This window comes from Lontra canadensis, unplaced genomic scaffold (genome assembly GCF_010015895.1).
Source record: "Lontra canadensis isolate GAN:19392208 unplaced genomic scaffold, GSC_riverotter_1.0 scaffold45, whole genome shotgun sequence".
In the NCBI taxonomy this organism is placed as follows: domain Eukaryota; kingdom Metazoa; phylum Chordata; class Mammalia; order Carnivora; family Mustelidae; genus Lontra; species Lontra canadensis.
Genome location: NW_022631039.1, coordinates 1,846,269 through 1,860,407, shown reverse-complemented (window position 1 = coordinate 1,860,407; position 14,139 = coordinate 1,846,269). Strand labels below are relative to the sequence as shown.

General features: G+C 51.5%; 1 protein-coding gene across 1 annotated transcript in view; it reads left to right on the top strand.

Annotated features, from left to right (window-relative positions):
* Positions 1 to 14,139, top strand: part of GALNT17 (polypeptide N-acetylgalactosaminyltransferase 17) — a 429,917-nt gene that overhangs the window by 404,289 nt on the left and 11,489 nt on the right. Inside the window, exon 9 of the mRNA XM_032872378.1 lies at positions 481 to 576. Coding sequence (XP_032728269.1) covers positions 481 to 576 — 96 coding nt within the window. The remainder of the gene's footprint in view (positions 1 to 480; positions 577 to 14,139) is intronic.

Genomic DNA, 14,139 nt, shown 5'->3' with positions numbered 1-14,139 from the left:
TTTCGGAATATATAAATACGTGTTGCCCGGGCTTTTCCTGGTGCTGAGGCTTTTGTTTGCTTTTCCAATTCTTGTTTCTGGTGCCTCTGTGTCAGTAATGGCTTTAGACACTTACCTATGATTCCCAGGATGATTACAATCCATGTTGGTGTCAAGGCCTACTGTGGACCACCAGTGGGTAACTGGTGTACCTATGTCCGGTGTTCCCCGAGGCCCCTCTTCAGTGCTAGGATGGGGCAGCCGTGTGCAAGCGGAGGCTGGAGGTGTCCCAGGCAGAGGGCTGGCACCCACACCATCTGCCAAAGGACTTGGTCTTTCCTGCTGTAATGATCACCTCACAGATTTGAGCCTTGGTCCTCACATGGGGGTCCCCCGTGGCCTTTGCATCGGGAGGTGGGGGCCGAGGGTGGCGGAACAAGGGTTGGATACAGAAGTTCCACCCGTGAGCTCTGACAGGCGATGTTTTGCCTTTTCCCACAGCTTCGAAACAACAAGGCGAAAGACGTCTGCTTGGACCAGGGGCCACTGGAGAACCACACAGCAATACTGTACCCGTGCCACGGCTGGGGACCCCAGGTAGGAGCCAGGGGGAGAGTAAAGGCAGCGGAGATTTGTGGGAACTTCTGGTAATATCTGTTGTCCCCGATTTGTGGCTGTTCCATGCTCTGAGACATTCGAGGAGGCGGGGGGCTTTCTGGTTGTTTCTGCATAGCCCTCGGGGAGAGACACACGGGTACATCGGCGCAGATACGCAGGGCAGCAGTGGGCACATCGCAGCACACTGAGGAGTGTAAACGAGCTATGGGGTCCTTTGCAAACAGGAGAGCATGTACCCGTGTGCATACAAGCTGTTACAGCCACACACGCCTGAAGCATTAGCGCACTTCCTCGTGAGGACACACTCGATGTGCTCATTCCGAAAGGCCGCTGGCAGGTGGGTGGGAGGCGTGACGGGCTCTGTGAGCCTCGGTGCAGAGCCCAGGGCTGATCCTGAAGGAGGCGCGCGCTTGCCGTGACGTTGCCGGGAACACACGTGCTCCCAGGTCCCTCGGGAGGACACACAGAGTAACCCAGAAAGGGCAGAGCGGCCCCAACTGAGGAAGGGCGAGCCTGGTGAGGGGATCACCTAGCCCAAGCTGAGCGTGTGTGTGCACATGTGTGTGTGTGTGCACGTGTGTGCGTGTAAAAAGCTTAGAAATTCTCTACAGTTGGGAGAACACGTATCCAGAAATGTCGTTAGACGGGACATTCATAAAAATTAAAAACATTGTTTTATTCAAGCCGTAGCCGTAAGAGGCCGCTGCAGATGGGGTGGTCTCCATTATGCGATCCCAGGGGAACACCAGGCAGGGGACTCTACTCCAGACTCGCCGGTTCTCTCTCCGGGTCTCAGCGGGCTCGTCTGGAAGAGGAGGAGCCTGGACAAAATGCCCGAGAGCTCCCTTGGTCTTGCTCGTGCTCTGGGAACAAACGCACTCATGGCAGATCTGTGGTCCTCCGTCCGCGTAGACGCTCGCACATGCAGGCATAAAGCTGGTGGGTTTGCCTCCTTGTAGAACTTCTGCTTCCCACAAAGCCAACAGCTAGGAAGAGGATCGCCTCCTTTCTGCTGTCACGGCAGGTGGTTCTGGTGGTCCAGACCCTCAGCCTCCCGTCAGTGCAGGATGGGGGGTCGGGGGCCAAATCCCACATCCCTTCCCTCCCTGTAGCCCCTCCTCAATGTAGAGAGGCTGCGGAGGAGTCTGAGGCAGGGAGGGGCAAGTGCCGGAGGGCAAAGCAGACTGGATTCCAGGCCCTCCAGCACGAGCAGAGCACTTTGAATCCAAACCCAGCCCCTGTACTTGCGGAGGGTTTACCGAGCCGGCCACCCACCGTTGGCTGAACGGGCCGCGGGGTGCGGGAGAAAGACCGGGAAGCCCAGACCCGCTGCACTTCCCGCCGGCTCTGTGCAGGGAACGGGTCATTCACACGGCAGTGGGGTCTAAAGAATCCAGGGGGTGTCTTTTTTTTTTTTTTTTTAAGATTCTGTTTATTTATTTATTTGAGAAAGAGAGAGAGCATGAACAGGGATGGAGAGAGAGAAGCAGGCTCCACACGGAGCAGGGAGCCCAACTCGGTGCTCGATCCCAGGACCCCGGGATCATGACCTGAGCCTAAAGCAGATGCCTCTCGGGAGAGTCTTTACTCGTTCACTCCGTGAGTCCGTCTGGATCCCGTGCTGCAGGTTGCCCGGGAGTACATGCGGCGGTGGTCCCTGCTCTCACGTGGTTTGCACTTGAGGGAAGAGACAGGTAAAGAGGCAGGAAAATCCATAGCACAGTGAGTGTGGAAAGAGCAAGAGAGCTCAGGGTGTGGGGAGGTGGCGATGGCCCCGTCTGGCGGCCCCGAACGCAAGAGAGAAGGACAGGCCAAGCGCTAAGGCAGTAGGGGACGGAGAGGCGGATCTCACAAGGCTGGACAAGGCAGGCAGGCTCCAAAGCCCGGACCTTGCCTTCGGGGTGCAGCGGGTTCCCACGAGGCCTGTGAAAGCACCACGTTCTGGACCCCAACGCCAGAGCTCCTGAATCTGGGGGCCTGGGGTGGGAGCTGAGATTTTGCGTTTCCAGCAAGTTCCCGGATGATGCTGGGCTGCTGGCCTGGGAGGGATGGGACTGGACACTAGAGAACCACAGTGGGGATGACAGGCTTCCATTGGGCTGTTTCAACTCCCAGAGTTCAGAGACGGGTGCTTGCTACGGAGACTTCCTGGCCTCCGGCTCCTGCTGACTTTCCAGCTTCCCCAGCACAGGCCTGTGACCATTGTTCAGGGGGACAGGAGCAGTGGCTCATCCTTAAGTCCCAGGCTTCTCTGTCCAGTGCTCTGAGCAGGTAACATTCAAACCAAGCACTGAGTGACCGTGGCATCGTAGACACTGGCACATTTAGATAATCTGGCCTGCGAAGCCGACTTTGGGAATGAGAAAGGGAACAACGGTGTCTCATAACTGTCTCCCAGACATCTGAGGGCTTCCCCACATGGCTCCAAGCAGTGTTATTTTTTACCTGGGGGATTTGGGGAGGGTTTTTGAAGCCCCTCGGGCTGTTCTTAGCTGAATCCAAGGACCAGCACACTGAGGCACTCGCTCTGCCCCCTGCAGCCCTGTGGCCACCTCCCCCAGAACCCTCTGCCCTCTCTGTCTGCCCGGGGCCCTCAGAACACCCTCTAACGCCCTTGTGATGCTCACAGCTCTGGGACAGACCCCCGGGAACTTGACCTTCCTCAGCCTTCTGTCCGGAGCCTTCACTCCGCCCGTGCCCCTGCCTCAGAGTCCCGCCGGTCACCTGCTAAACAGACCCAGCCTGCAGATGTGTACCTGTCATTCCCTGCCCACACCGGAGCCAGCGGCAGGCTCTCCGCTCCCCCAGCACAATTCCGGCGCCTTGGGTGGGAAAGAACTAGAATTCTTCTTTCTCCGGCTCCACCTGTGCGCAGAGCTTTTCCAGACGACGCCCCTGCCGCTTAGTTGATGCAACAGCAGACCAAAGTGGGCTGCTCCCTGCTCCCCCCGACTCTGGGATGAACACCTCTGAGGGGCCCTGGTTGTTCCCATCAGCTGATTTTAAGTGAGTCTAATGTTGGTTTCTGTTCCACCACATGTTCTGAATTAAGAAGCGACCCTTGGCACCGCTCTGCAGCTGCCAGCCCCCCACCCCGGCTCATCAGGGTTTCCTCCCCCTCCTTCCAAGCCGCTCCCTCTGCGCCAGGAGTGAGCCCCCCCATCACGTGTTTTGGCATCTTTCTAAACCGCTCCGGAAAGCACTGTGGGCAAACAGAGCCGGAACCAAAGCTCCCGTAACAAGGCAACTCCCCGAAGAAGGAGTTGGTGTTCCGCAGACATTGTTAGCTTAATTAATGGACTCTCTGTCGTAATTTATTATCAAACAACAATTAAACAGAGATAAAGTAAGCACCGAGGAGGGTGATTTTCCGTCTTACAACATGTGTCTGTCATCGAAATGGAAAAGGCTCCTCGCCCTGTGTGGAGCCCACTGGCTGGCAAATGTCCGTCGGCGAGCGCGTGGCCAGCCTTACCCGTGTCCGGTCCCTCAGTTGGGTGAGACACGCGCCCTTCTCTTTCCCAAACCGAAGTCGGAGACGGAGCTGCCGCCTTTGGGGTCACATTGAACCCACTGAGAATGGGGTCTTGTCCAAGGAGAACTGAGGCTCCCCCACCCCGCTGGGCGAGGGGCAGGTGGGTCCCTGAGCTGGAGCGGCCGTGGTGGCCCTGCAGGGCTATCGGCCGTGAGATTGGCCTCCTCTGCCCGTCCCTTCCTGCCGTCCCTTCCCGCCCACCTGGTCAGCCTGTCAACCTCGCCCAGCCGCCGCTTCTGAGCACCCTTGGAGGCAAAGGTCAAGAAGAGCACGCGGGCGGTGCTTCCTCCGGGGGTCCAAGGGCGCCTGCACTTCCCTCCCGCCCCTTAACAAGCCCTCCGGGTCTGGGGCTGCTCTCTCCTGCCCCTGCCGCTGAGCGGCTGCCCAGGTCCCCACAGTGCAGCCGGCCAGGGCCTGTGAGCCCCTGAGCTCCCTGCCTGGCTGGGCGGGCGATAAACCCAGTTCTGGCCTTAGGAGCACGTTTCGTTTTGTCCTATCGCGTGGGGTAGCGACCCACCTGCAGCAGGGTTAATGCGGAAACAGAGGCCGGGAGCAACGACTTTCAAACGAAAGTCCTGTGAAACCGTCCTTGCGGGGAGCGTGTCTCCCCGTGCGTTTGCTAGCCCACAGCAAGGCCTGCTGGGAGGACTGGCAGCCAGCACGGACACGGGCAGGAGGTGAGCGCGAAGGCTGGAGGTCGTGGGGACGGCAGCGAATGGCGTGTTGGAGGGACAGTGACACAGCTGGCTGGGGCAAGTGGGGTCTGAGTGACCACGGCTTGCCACCCAGCATCTCAGGTGTGGTCCCCAGAACCGCGAGCCCCCCCAACTATGCATGACAAATGCTCATCCGTCCCTGAGTCCAGCCCCAGACCTACTGAAGACAGAGCCTGGGAATCTGGATGCTGTTGTCTCCAAGTATTTTCCTCTCTCAATACCATCAATGGCACCTATTAGGGGCAAGGCTTTGTGTTAGACTCACAGGTGGTGGTCAGAGGTCCCCCCAGTTGTCTGCCCCAGACTATGCCAACTGTCCCAGCCTAATTCTTTTTTTTTTTTTTTTTAAGATTTTACTTATTTGCGAGAGAGAGCATAAGCAGAGGGGAGAGGGAGAGACAGGCTCCCCATCGAGCAGGGCCTCGAGACATAGGGCTTGATCCCAGGACCCTGGTATCATGACCTGAGCCGAAGGCAGACGCTTCATGACTGAGCCACCCAGGTGCCTCCAACCTAATTCTTTTTTTTAATTTACCATACTATTTCAGTTTTTATATAATTGGGTTTTTTTTTCCCATTTTTCAGGTGAATTCATTCTTGTTAATATTGAGTTTTGTAAGTTTTAGCAGACATAGGCCATCAAGTTAACCCCACCCAGTCAGGATCTCGAGAGGCCCCGCCATCCTCCAAACCCCCCTCGAACCCCTTCACAGTAAATCCCTCCCTCCGCCTCCAAATTTGAGGCCCAGCTTAACTGGGAGCATTCATGGCCATGTACCCAACGGGTTCCTCCCCGCACTGAGGACCACAGATTCGCAACAGCCCGTGCCTTGCTGGCACAAGTCCAGCAGGTGGTCCTGGGGCATTCAGGAAGCGCCGTGTGCAACAGCTTCTAGCTGCGATGGGATGCTCTAGGAGGTGGGTATCCTGGAGGGGGTGTCAGACTCTGTCCCAAGGGTGACCTCTGTGAGTCTCTGGGCTCCAGGGAGATATCAAGGTCTCCCTTCTGTCTGTCCTTCTGTCAATACATCTCATTCCTCCTCTCCCTTCTCCTTGGAGAAGCTCCTGTCCCTTAGCCTCAGTTAATTCATCACGAGAATGACAGATTTGAATTATTTTATCCTGTAATTAAATTTAATCTGATCTTGGACTTACTCTTTGATGGCTTCATCTTTTAAGCAATACATCATCCCAACCCCTTGTCACGATGATGCATTGTGCCAATAAGAGGCCAGGGCCCCGGCGGAGTGACAGGGCTCCCGCAGCTATTAGCATGGGGAAGGCACTTGGCGGGAGGTGATGACATCTGGCAGCCTCTTGGCTTCCAGACAAAGTCATGGAAGTGTTGGGGCTCGGGGCTGGAGCCGTTGAGAGCCTCTGGAGTTAATGCCCCAGGAAAGATGGCTTTCCGGAGACCGGCCTCCTGCCTTGGGGAAGAAGCAGACCTGGGAATCCCTTTCCGTTCCTGGAGCACAGCACGAGGTCAGAGCAGGGGAGCTGGAGACCTCACAGGAGAACAGGGTTGGGAGAGCAAGGGCAGGTACTTTTTACGTTAGGGAAACTTACAGAGACCAAAGAGAAAGGACGAGAAGCAGGAGAGGACACACTGGTGTGTTTTGCCACGCCTAAAGTGGGACACCACGGAGGCTCTTCCCGCTCACGCCCAGCACCCAGCGCCCATGCGGTATTCAAAACGCTTCTGGGTTTATTATTTCCAGATTGTTAGCTCCTGCCTCCCAGGCCCCGCCTCCGTCCAGCCTCTGCGAGCATCCCTGGTGCCCACCTTCTCTGCAGACCTCCTTGGAGGGCGGGGTTACTGCCTTTCCACTTCCTGACACTTTCCTGTGTGTTCAGGGGACCTGAGCCTCGTCCTCTGATGTCCAGGCTGCTGCCCCATTTTATTTCCAATCCCCGGTCCATTCTTTTAATTATCCCTGACAAGTAGTTCTTGTGGTCCACACACAGGGAACAGGAGTGCCCGATTTCCGAAGTGGGATTCAGAATGACACGCACGCGCATTTGATCTTGCTTAAGGCGGGCCCCAGTTTAAGGAGGAATGACCTCTCCAGGCAGAATGGGGTGAGGGACTATTCTCTCGAGAAAATCAGAATCGTAGTCATAAATTGTTCCCCAGTAGAGGTGCTTAGCTAAAAGTTTTATGTCTTCTTAGAAGTTCATTGGATTGTTTTCTCCAGACGCAAAAAGCGAGCCAGGCAGACTTTATGTTAATGTTGGGTTGGGAATTAGGAACTCAGAGGGAACAGTGGGGCAGTGGCCACATTATCAGCCGAACCTCTCTACCTTGCCCAGAGCTGTTGCAGTCAAAAAAAGTCACTGCCAGCTAATCTTTTCCTTTTCTACTAAAGATGTAACAGCATTGCAATGAGTTTGGGGAAAAATTTTTTTAAATCATCCCATAATCCTACCACCCTGGAACAACTATTATCATTTCTGAGGCTTGCTTCCAGACTTTATATTTTTTCAAAGAAGTATTTTGATTTCTTAGGTCGTTTTCAAATCACTGACTTAATAACATCACCACTTCTGAAGGACAAGAAGGGGATGGTGGAAACCTGGGGAAAAGGCAATTTAGTGCCGCAACACTACCAGTGCATCTGAGCAAGAGAGGAGCCCCTAGGTTAGCCTCATGCCCTGATCATTCGGGTCAGAGTTTCCATGTTTGTTTGGCATGGTGGTGTCTGTAGGGAGGTCATTTGCAAAGACGTTGCCTGTTGGACATGGAGCGAATCCGTGAACATGGCCAATCAGAATTAAGGGCAGGTCCTACAGCGTTTGGGGCCAGTGGAGTTCAGGCCATTGGTCTAGGCCTCAGAAGGCTGGGTTCCCATCAGAGATGGCCAGAGGAAGGCCAAATGTCAGTAGCAGAATGTTCTAGACTGTTCTCACCATCCCATCTATCTGATGCAGAAGTAAGGGGTTGTGCAAAGTACCAGGTTTTAGACCCACATGGGGACCACCAAGGGTGCCATGGATTCACTGGCATTGGTTCTAGAAAAGTGTGAAGGCCTTCCTCAGATTGCTGTGTGATGTGGCGGTTTCAACAGCAGCCCCTCTCCTGGGAGCGCTGCACTGCGTGACCTCCTAGATTCCTCCTGAAGCGACTGGGGCCGAGTGTAGGCGATGGGGCCTGCTTTCACGGGACTCCTGTCAGTCATCTTGACTGCCTGATCCTGCTCCCAAAAGACAAAACCTAGGGGTGCCTGGGTGGCTCAGTGGGTTAAAGCCTCTGCCTTCGGCTCAGGTCATGATCTCAGGGTCCTGGGATTGAGCCTTACATCAGGTTCTCTGCTCTGCAGGGAGCCTGCTTCCTACCCTCTCTCTCTGCCTGCCTCTCTGCCTGTTTGTGATCTCTGTCAAATAAATAAATAAAATCTTAAAAAAAAAACCAAAAAACCGAAACCTAGGTTCATGTCTACATTGCCTGCAGGGCCTGAATCTGGGGCCCCTTTAAGGAAATCTGAATGTCAAACAACCAGAGATGGAAGGTGAATCCTGAGAAGCTTTGCAGGAAGGCTCTGTACACAAGGAGGTGGGTTCTCATCGGCCTGGGCTGCATGGCCCACACTTACATAGTTGGTTTGGCCATGAACAGGACAGGACGAACAGCTGGGTGGACAAGGAGCTAACCGGAGCCGTGCATGGCTAAGTGAAGGTGTCTGGTCCCTGCATCTTAGTGAGACTGGAAATCAGGAAAGGACACTTCACACACACCCTGGACCAGAGTTAATTCTTCTAAGATGATGCCAAGAGGCACCTTTCTGTGTGTGGCTGACGCATAAGGGAAACACAGCTCCCTCACTTACCAGCTATGACCTTGAGCAACACACTGTAGTGTCCTGTACTTCAGTTCCCTTCTCTGTCGTGTAAACACAATGAGAGTGTGTACCTCGTAGAGATAATGTGTCAGTCAAACAAGCTCATCCACACAAAGCCCGTGGACGAAGTCCGTGGCGCCTATCACATAGAAATCACGTCCGCGGTGCTGACTGTGGGACCTTGGGAAAGCTTCAGTTTTCCAAGAAAGATTCAGTTAGGTTCTATTTCCAAAAGATTCTACTACTTGAGGCTATTTAAAAAAGAAAAAAAGCAATAATGAACAGCAGTGAAAACTTGAACAGTTCTAGCCACTTAGCACCACAATCCTCATAGAACTTGCCAAGGGAAGACTGGACCAGTGATGCTGTAGGCTCCTTCCAGTTCTTTGGTGCTAGAACACATGAGCTTTCCATCATTGAGCTCGTCCTCCAGCTTGGTTCAGTTCTGTAAGGAAATGTTGCCTGGGAGGCAAGTTACTTGGAAAGACAGACGGAATATGGAAGCTCCTACCATCTAGGAATTGATAGTTAATTAAGACATTATTGTGTAAAATAGCGTGGTGATTGGTTGAGTCCAACTATGTTTTTTTTTTTTTTACTTATCAAGTAAATTTCTGTAGATATCATCTTAATGATGACTATTATGCAATTTGTGATGCATTTTCCCCCTAATTTATCTAATCTTCAGACCAGCCCAACAAAACAAATACAGATACGGTTTTCCTGCTGGGAAAACCACCGTATTTCAGAATATGTAATATGCCAAGGTCTTACGCTGTTCTTTCATTCTTATATTTCTTTTTTAATTGCCTCCTTTACAAGACAACCAATATATCTGAATCTGAGACCTCTTCTCCTGGAATTCCACAATATCTTGTAGACGAAATTTCATTGTTTCTTGCATTGTTTCTGCAAGGCCTTCTATCATTCCCATTTTAAAAATGGGGAAACTGAGTCTCCAGGACTAAAGAGGCAGGAACACAGAGCATGAGGTGGGGAGTGACCAAAGATAAGGTCGGACCAGTGGGCAGGAGGCGGAGAATATGCAACCCTGTAGGACTCTAGGAGACTGGGCTTTAGGCCAGCCCCCTTAGGAAGCCACCGAAATATTGAAAGCCTTTTAGAATAGGAGGTTGGGGTACAGTCTGACTTACATTTAGGAAGCCAGCACTTGGGACTGCAGTGTGAGGGACGGACGGGAGGGGTCTTAAGCTAGAGGCATGAACTTCACTTATGACACAGGTGGGATTGTCTTGTCAAAAGTCAGTCTCCTGAGCTTGAGTAGTGACCATGGGGATAGCAAGAAGTAGACAAAATTAAAATGTGATTAGGGATAAAATTAGACCCATACTTGACACTATACAGAGGCTTAAATTCCAAATGAATTAGGAATCTAAATGTAAAATATGGAACTGTACAAACACTAGGAAAATAATGGTGAATTCCTCTCTAACTGTGATCTAGGGGAGGGCTTTTAACTAAAATCCCAAATCCAGAGACTATAATAGATTGATGCATTTGACTACATTAAAACTTTTTAAAACTTGCATGGTGATATAACACCATAAACACAGTCAAAGACACCTGATAACCAAGGAGAAAATATTTGTAGCATATGCCACAAGGGATAATTTTCCCATTGTATAAAAGATGCTTAAAAATTAAGGAACAAAGGACTAAAAATCTGATAGAAAAATAGGAAAAAGACACAAGCAAACATGTTGCCCCCCCCACCAAAAAACGCGTCTATATATATATCATATATATATATATGTTATATATATATATTTAGAACATATATCTGTTCTAAATATATTTTAAAATGTTTAAATTCATTCATAATTGGAGAAATTCAAAGCAAAATAATACTGAGAAACCATTTTCCCCACCTATCGTATTTGCAAAAATTAAGAAAACTGACAACATACTCTGTTATCAAGGTTCTGAAATAACCAATCTTCTCGATTGCTGGTAGAAATGCAAATTGATACCATTTTTTGGAGGGGGGTTTGGCAATACTTAACAAAGCTACCGTATGTTTCCTTCCTGACCCAGCGATCCACTTCCAGAAGCCGACTCTGATTTCCAACAGTATGAGAATAGTGTGCGTTATTTGCAATTGCACAACAGTAGGAACCATCGAATGCCTGTTGGTGGGAGAGTGGTTGAATGAGCGGTGGAGTAGCGCGCTGCCGCACGAAGTAACGCCGGCCATCTCTGCTTACCTGCGCAGAGTGAGTTTCACATGCGGTTGGGCGAAAAAGGCAAAGTGCAAAAGAAGATGCGTAGTGTGTTAACCTTTATTTAAGACAGATGGCCACTGAAATATCTGTACCTGCTCATCTGTGCGAGAGATCCAGGAAGGATAAATCAGAGACTGATAAGCCGGGTCACCTGCTGGAAGTGCGAGAGAACGGGACGATGAAGGTGGACGTAGGGGCAGATAAAGGGAGGAAGAGGGGATTGTCTCTCAGGGAAGCTTACATCAGGTTCTGACTCTTAGAACCACGGTGATGTTTCAGATGTCTGAGAAAGAAAACAAATTCAACTAGAATGTGGGAAAAGGACCCACAGTGGGGTGCAAGCAATAAAGGAAAATAACGTAACTCGACAAATACAACCACACTGATGGTGGGGAAGAGGAGCGCCAACCTAAGTAACTTTGGGACAGTTTGGACAATTTTGACTGGATTCTACAAAAAAAGAACCATCGCCAGTAATGCAGTCTAACAAGTTAGCTTGTCTTCCCCGTCAGTCTGCATTAACTGCTGTGTGACATGCCAGGACTGAACAAGCAGGTGTAGGACGTGGGGGTGTTGGGAACCACAGCCCCTGCTGTTGGAGAAGGAGGTTGTGAATAAGCGAGGGGGCGTGGCCAGAATGAGCAGATGCTGGATTGCAATGTGGGGAGTTGGGATGAGTTTATTTTACATGCATGTATACAAATATAAATACATATGTAAATGTGTGCATAAATAGAGACATGGAAATAAACTTGTAGAAAAGGTAGAATGAAGAACAAATGTGTGCGTGGGCGGGTGTGCGTACACGGACTTCCTAGCTCTGGAACAGCCCAGGAGCAATAAAAGCCAGTAGCGCTGAACACCTCCAGCCCCCAGATTTGCAATGATCCCAGCAAGGGAGCAGGAAAAACAGAGGTGAAGCCTGGAAGACCTTGTGGTGTCAGAATAAAAGGAAGTTCTTTAAAAAAAGACTGTGTCTTCTCAATAGAACACAGGAGCCACCCTGAAGGAGTTCCTAGTGTCCAAAGCTAGAACTGCCCGAGCAACAAAATAAATAGAATATTGGATTGTCACTCACGTAATTTTTTTTTAAATCCATGAGTCTATACTGATATAAACAAATAAATGGAGAGAGGGGACCCACTCTTCCTTCAGTAGAAGTCCACTTAGTAAACGTAGAAGGCATGTGGGACATGAAGATCACCCCCTGGCGGTCATGCCCATAATACTTGCCGACGTCCAGAGCTAGCAACGGATGCTAAAATCAGTGATCACAAGTAAGATGTTTTCATAGTTTCCAGGCATCTCCCTCGATCAAGGGAAAAAACTGTGACGTCATGGCTGAGAAGCCCAAAGGACACTGCCTTAACCAAGTGTTCAAGGTTATCGTCACCAGTAATGAGCCATCACGCACTCCTGATCTGATGCCCCAGGAAGGGCACAGCGTCACCTCTGTGGTTTTTACTAGACCTTTAATCTTAATCATGAGAATACATCAGACAAACTCAAACTGAGGGACGTTCTACAAGATAATTGCCCCGTACTCTTCAAAAGGGTCAAGGTCATTAGAAACAAGGGAAGACTGAGGACCTGTCCCAGATAGGAGATCAAGGAGACATGACCAAAGAATGCAGTGTGGGATCCTGGAAGAGAAAACATACTGGAGAAGCTACAAGATTTCTGTGAGGGCTCCAGATTAGTTAATAGGATTGGACCAATGTTAACTCCCTGGATTCAGTAATTATGGTACGATTATATAATAAATTAACTCTAGGATAAGCTGAATTCCAGGCCTACGGGAACTCACTGTTTTATATTTGCAACTTTTTTCTAAGTCTGAAATGGCTCTGACATTACAAATTTTTTTTTAATGTTTTAAGAGGGCTGGTTGGCTGGAGTTGTTGGTGGAGAGGTCAAGGGAAGGGACGAGGGTGGTGGACTGACACTCCAGTCCCTGCCTAAACCCGTAGACAGCGCCGCCATCGCTGAGATTGGAGGGGAAGGTTTGGGGAGAGGATGCTTTGAGTTCTGTCTGGGGCACTCTGAGATCGGGCTGAGGGACGGGCCTTGGGAGTCCCCACAGTGGTGTCCTCCCGGCAGCCGGACTTCCCAACCAGGTGCTGAGGACAGAGCGGCAGAGGCAGGTGGGGCTTCGGGGTGTGTGCCAAGGCAGAGAACAGTGACCCCAGGACAGACCCTAGTGTGGCTCCACCCTTCATGCTGCCCAGGGGTCCCGCGGGCTAGACCACACTGCGTGTTCAATACGGTTACAGACGTGGTGAGAGGATTCTCCGTGGAGGTGGACAGGAAGCCAGATGGGAGCGGATGCCGGGGGAGAAGGGAGGTGAGGAGGTGCCGACATGGTGGGGACAACTCTCTGGAAGGCCGACTGGGGGAAGGCGAGACCAGGTGGAAAGGCAGAGAAGGGTGAGCTGGAGGCACCCTTGGAGCAGAGTGGGGGTGAGACTCAACGAGAGGAGTTCCTTACATTTCTAAGATATTAGAGGAGAATGTGAAGAAGGCTGAGGGTTCGTGCTCAGAAAGCAGACTTTCTGCCATCTCCCTTCAAGCGTGGCCGCAGCAAGACTGAATTTCCCCAGGCCGAATTACCGTAAATAGAAGCAGAAATGTAGACTTTGTCTTTTCAGAGAGAAATCTGTGCATTCGCCCCAAACGGAAATCGACTGACCTGCCAGCCTGGGTTTCCCCTCTGGAGAACCACAATTTCTCGCTCACCTGCCAGAGCTCGCAATGCTGAAGGCCCTAAATTCCAGCGAACGGTGTTCTTCAGGGAATCTCGGGAAAGGGCTCTCTCTCGGGGGGGCTGTAGCCCATGGGGGGCCACTGACGAGCATTTGATGTTGAATGAAAAGTGCACAAAGGGGGTCCTAGCTGCTGGCAGGGAAAGCACTAGATGCTTTGACTGGCCCCATGTGGTGGCTGTGGGGTGAGTCCACGCTGGACACGAGCTTCAGGATATGCCTGTGGGCTCAGGTGGGAGGGTGGGGATGGGCAGCATGACAGGGGCCAGCCTAGCTGGAGAGGTGCACAAAACGAGGGAGACGCCACTGCGCCAGGAGTTTGGGCTTCTAGAATCAAGAGAAGAAACTTCAGTCTCTCCAGTGAGAAGGTAAAAAGAGGAAGTGCCCTGCCTTTTGTAGGGTCGTTGTCCCCAGATAAGTTACATTACATGAAGGGCCAGAGCCAGAACA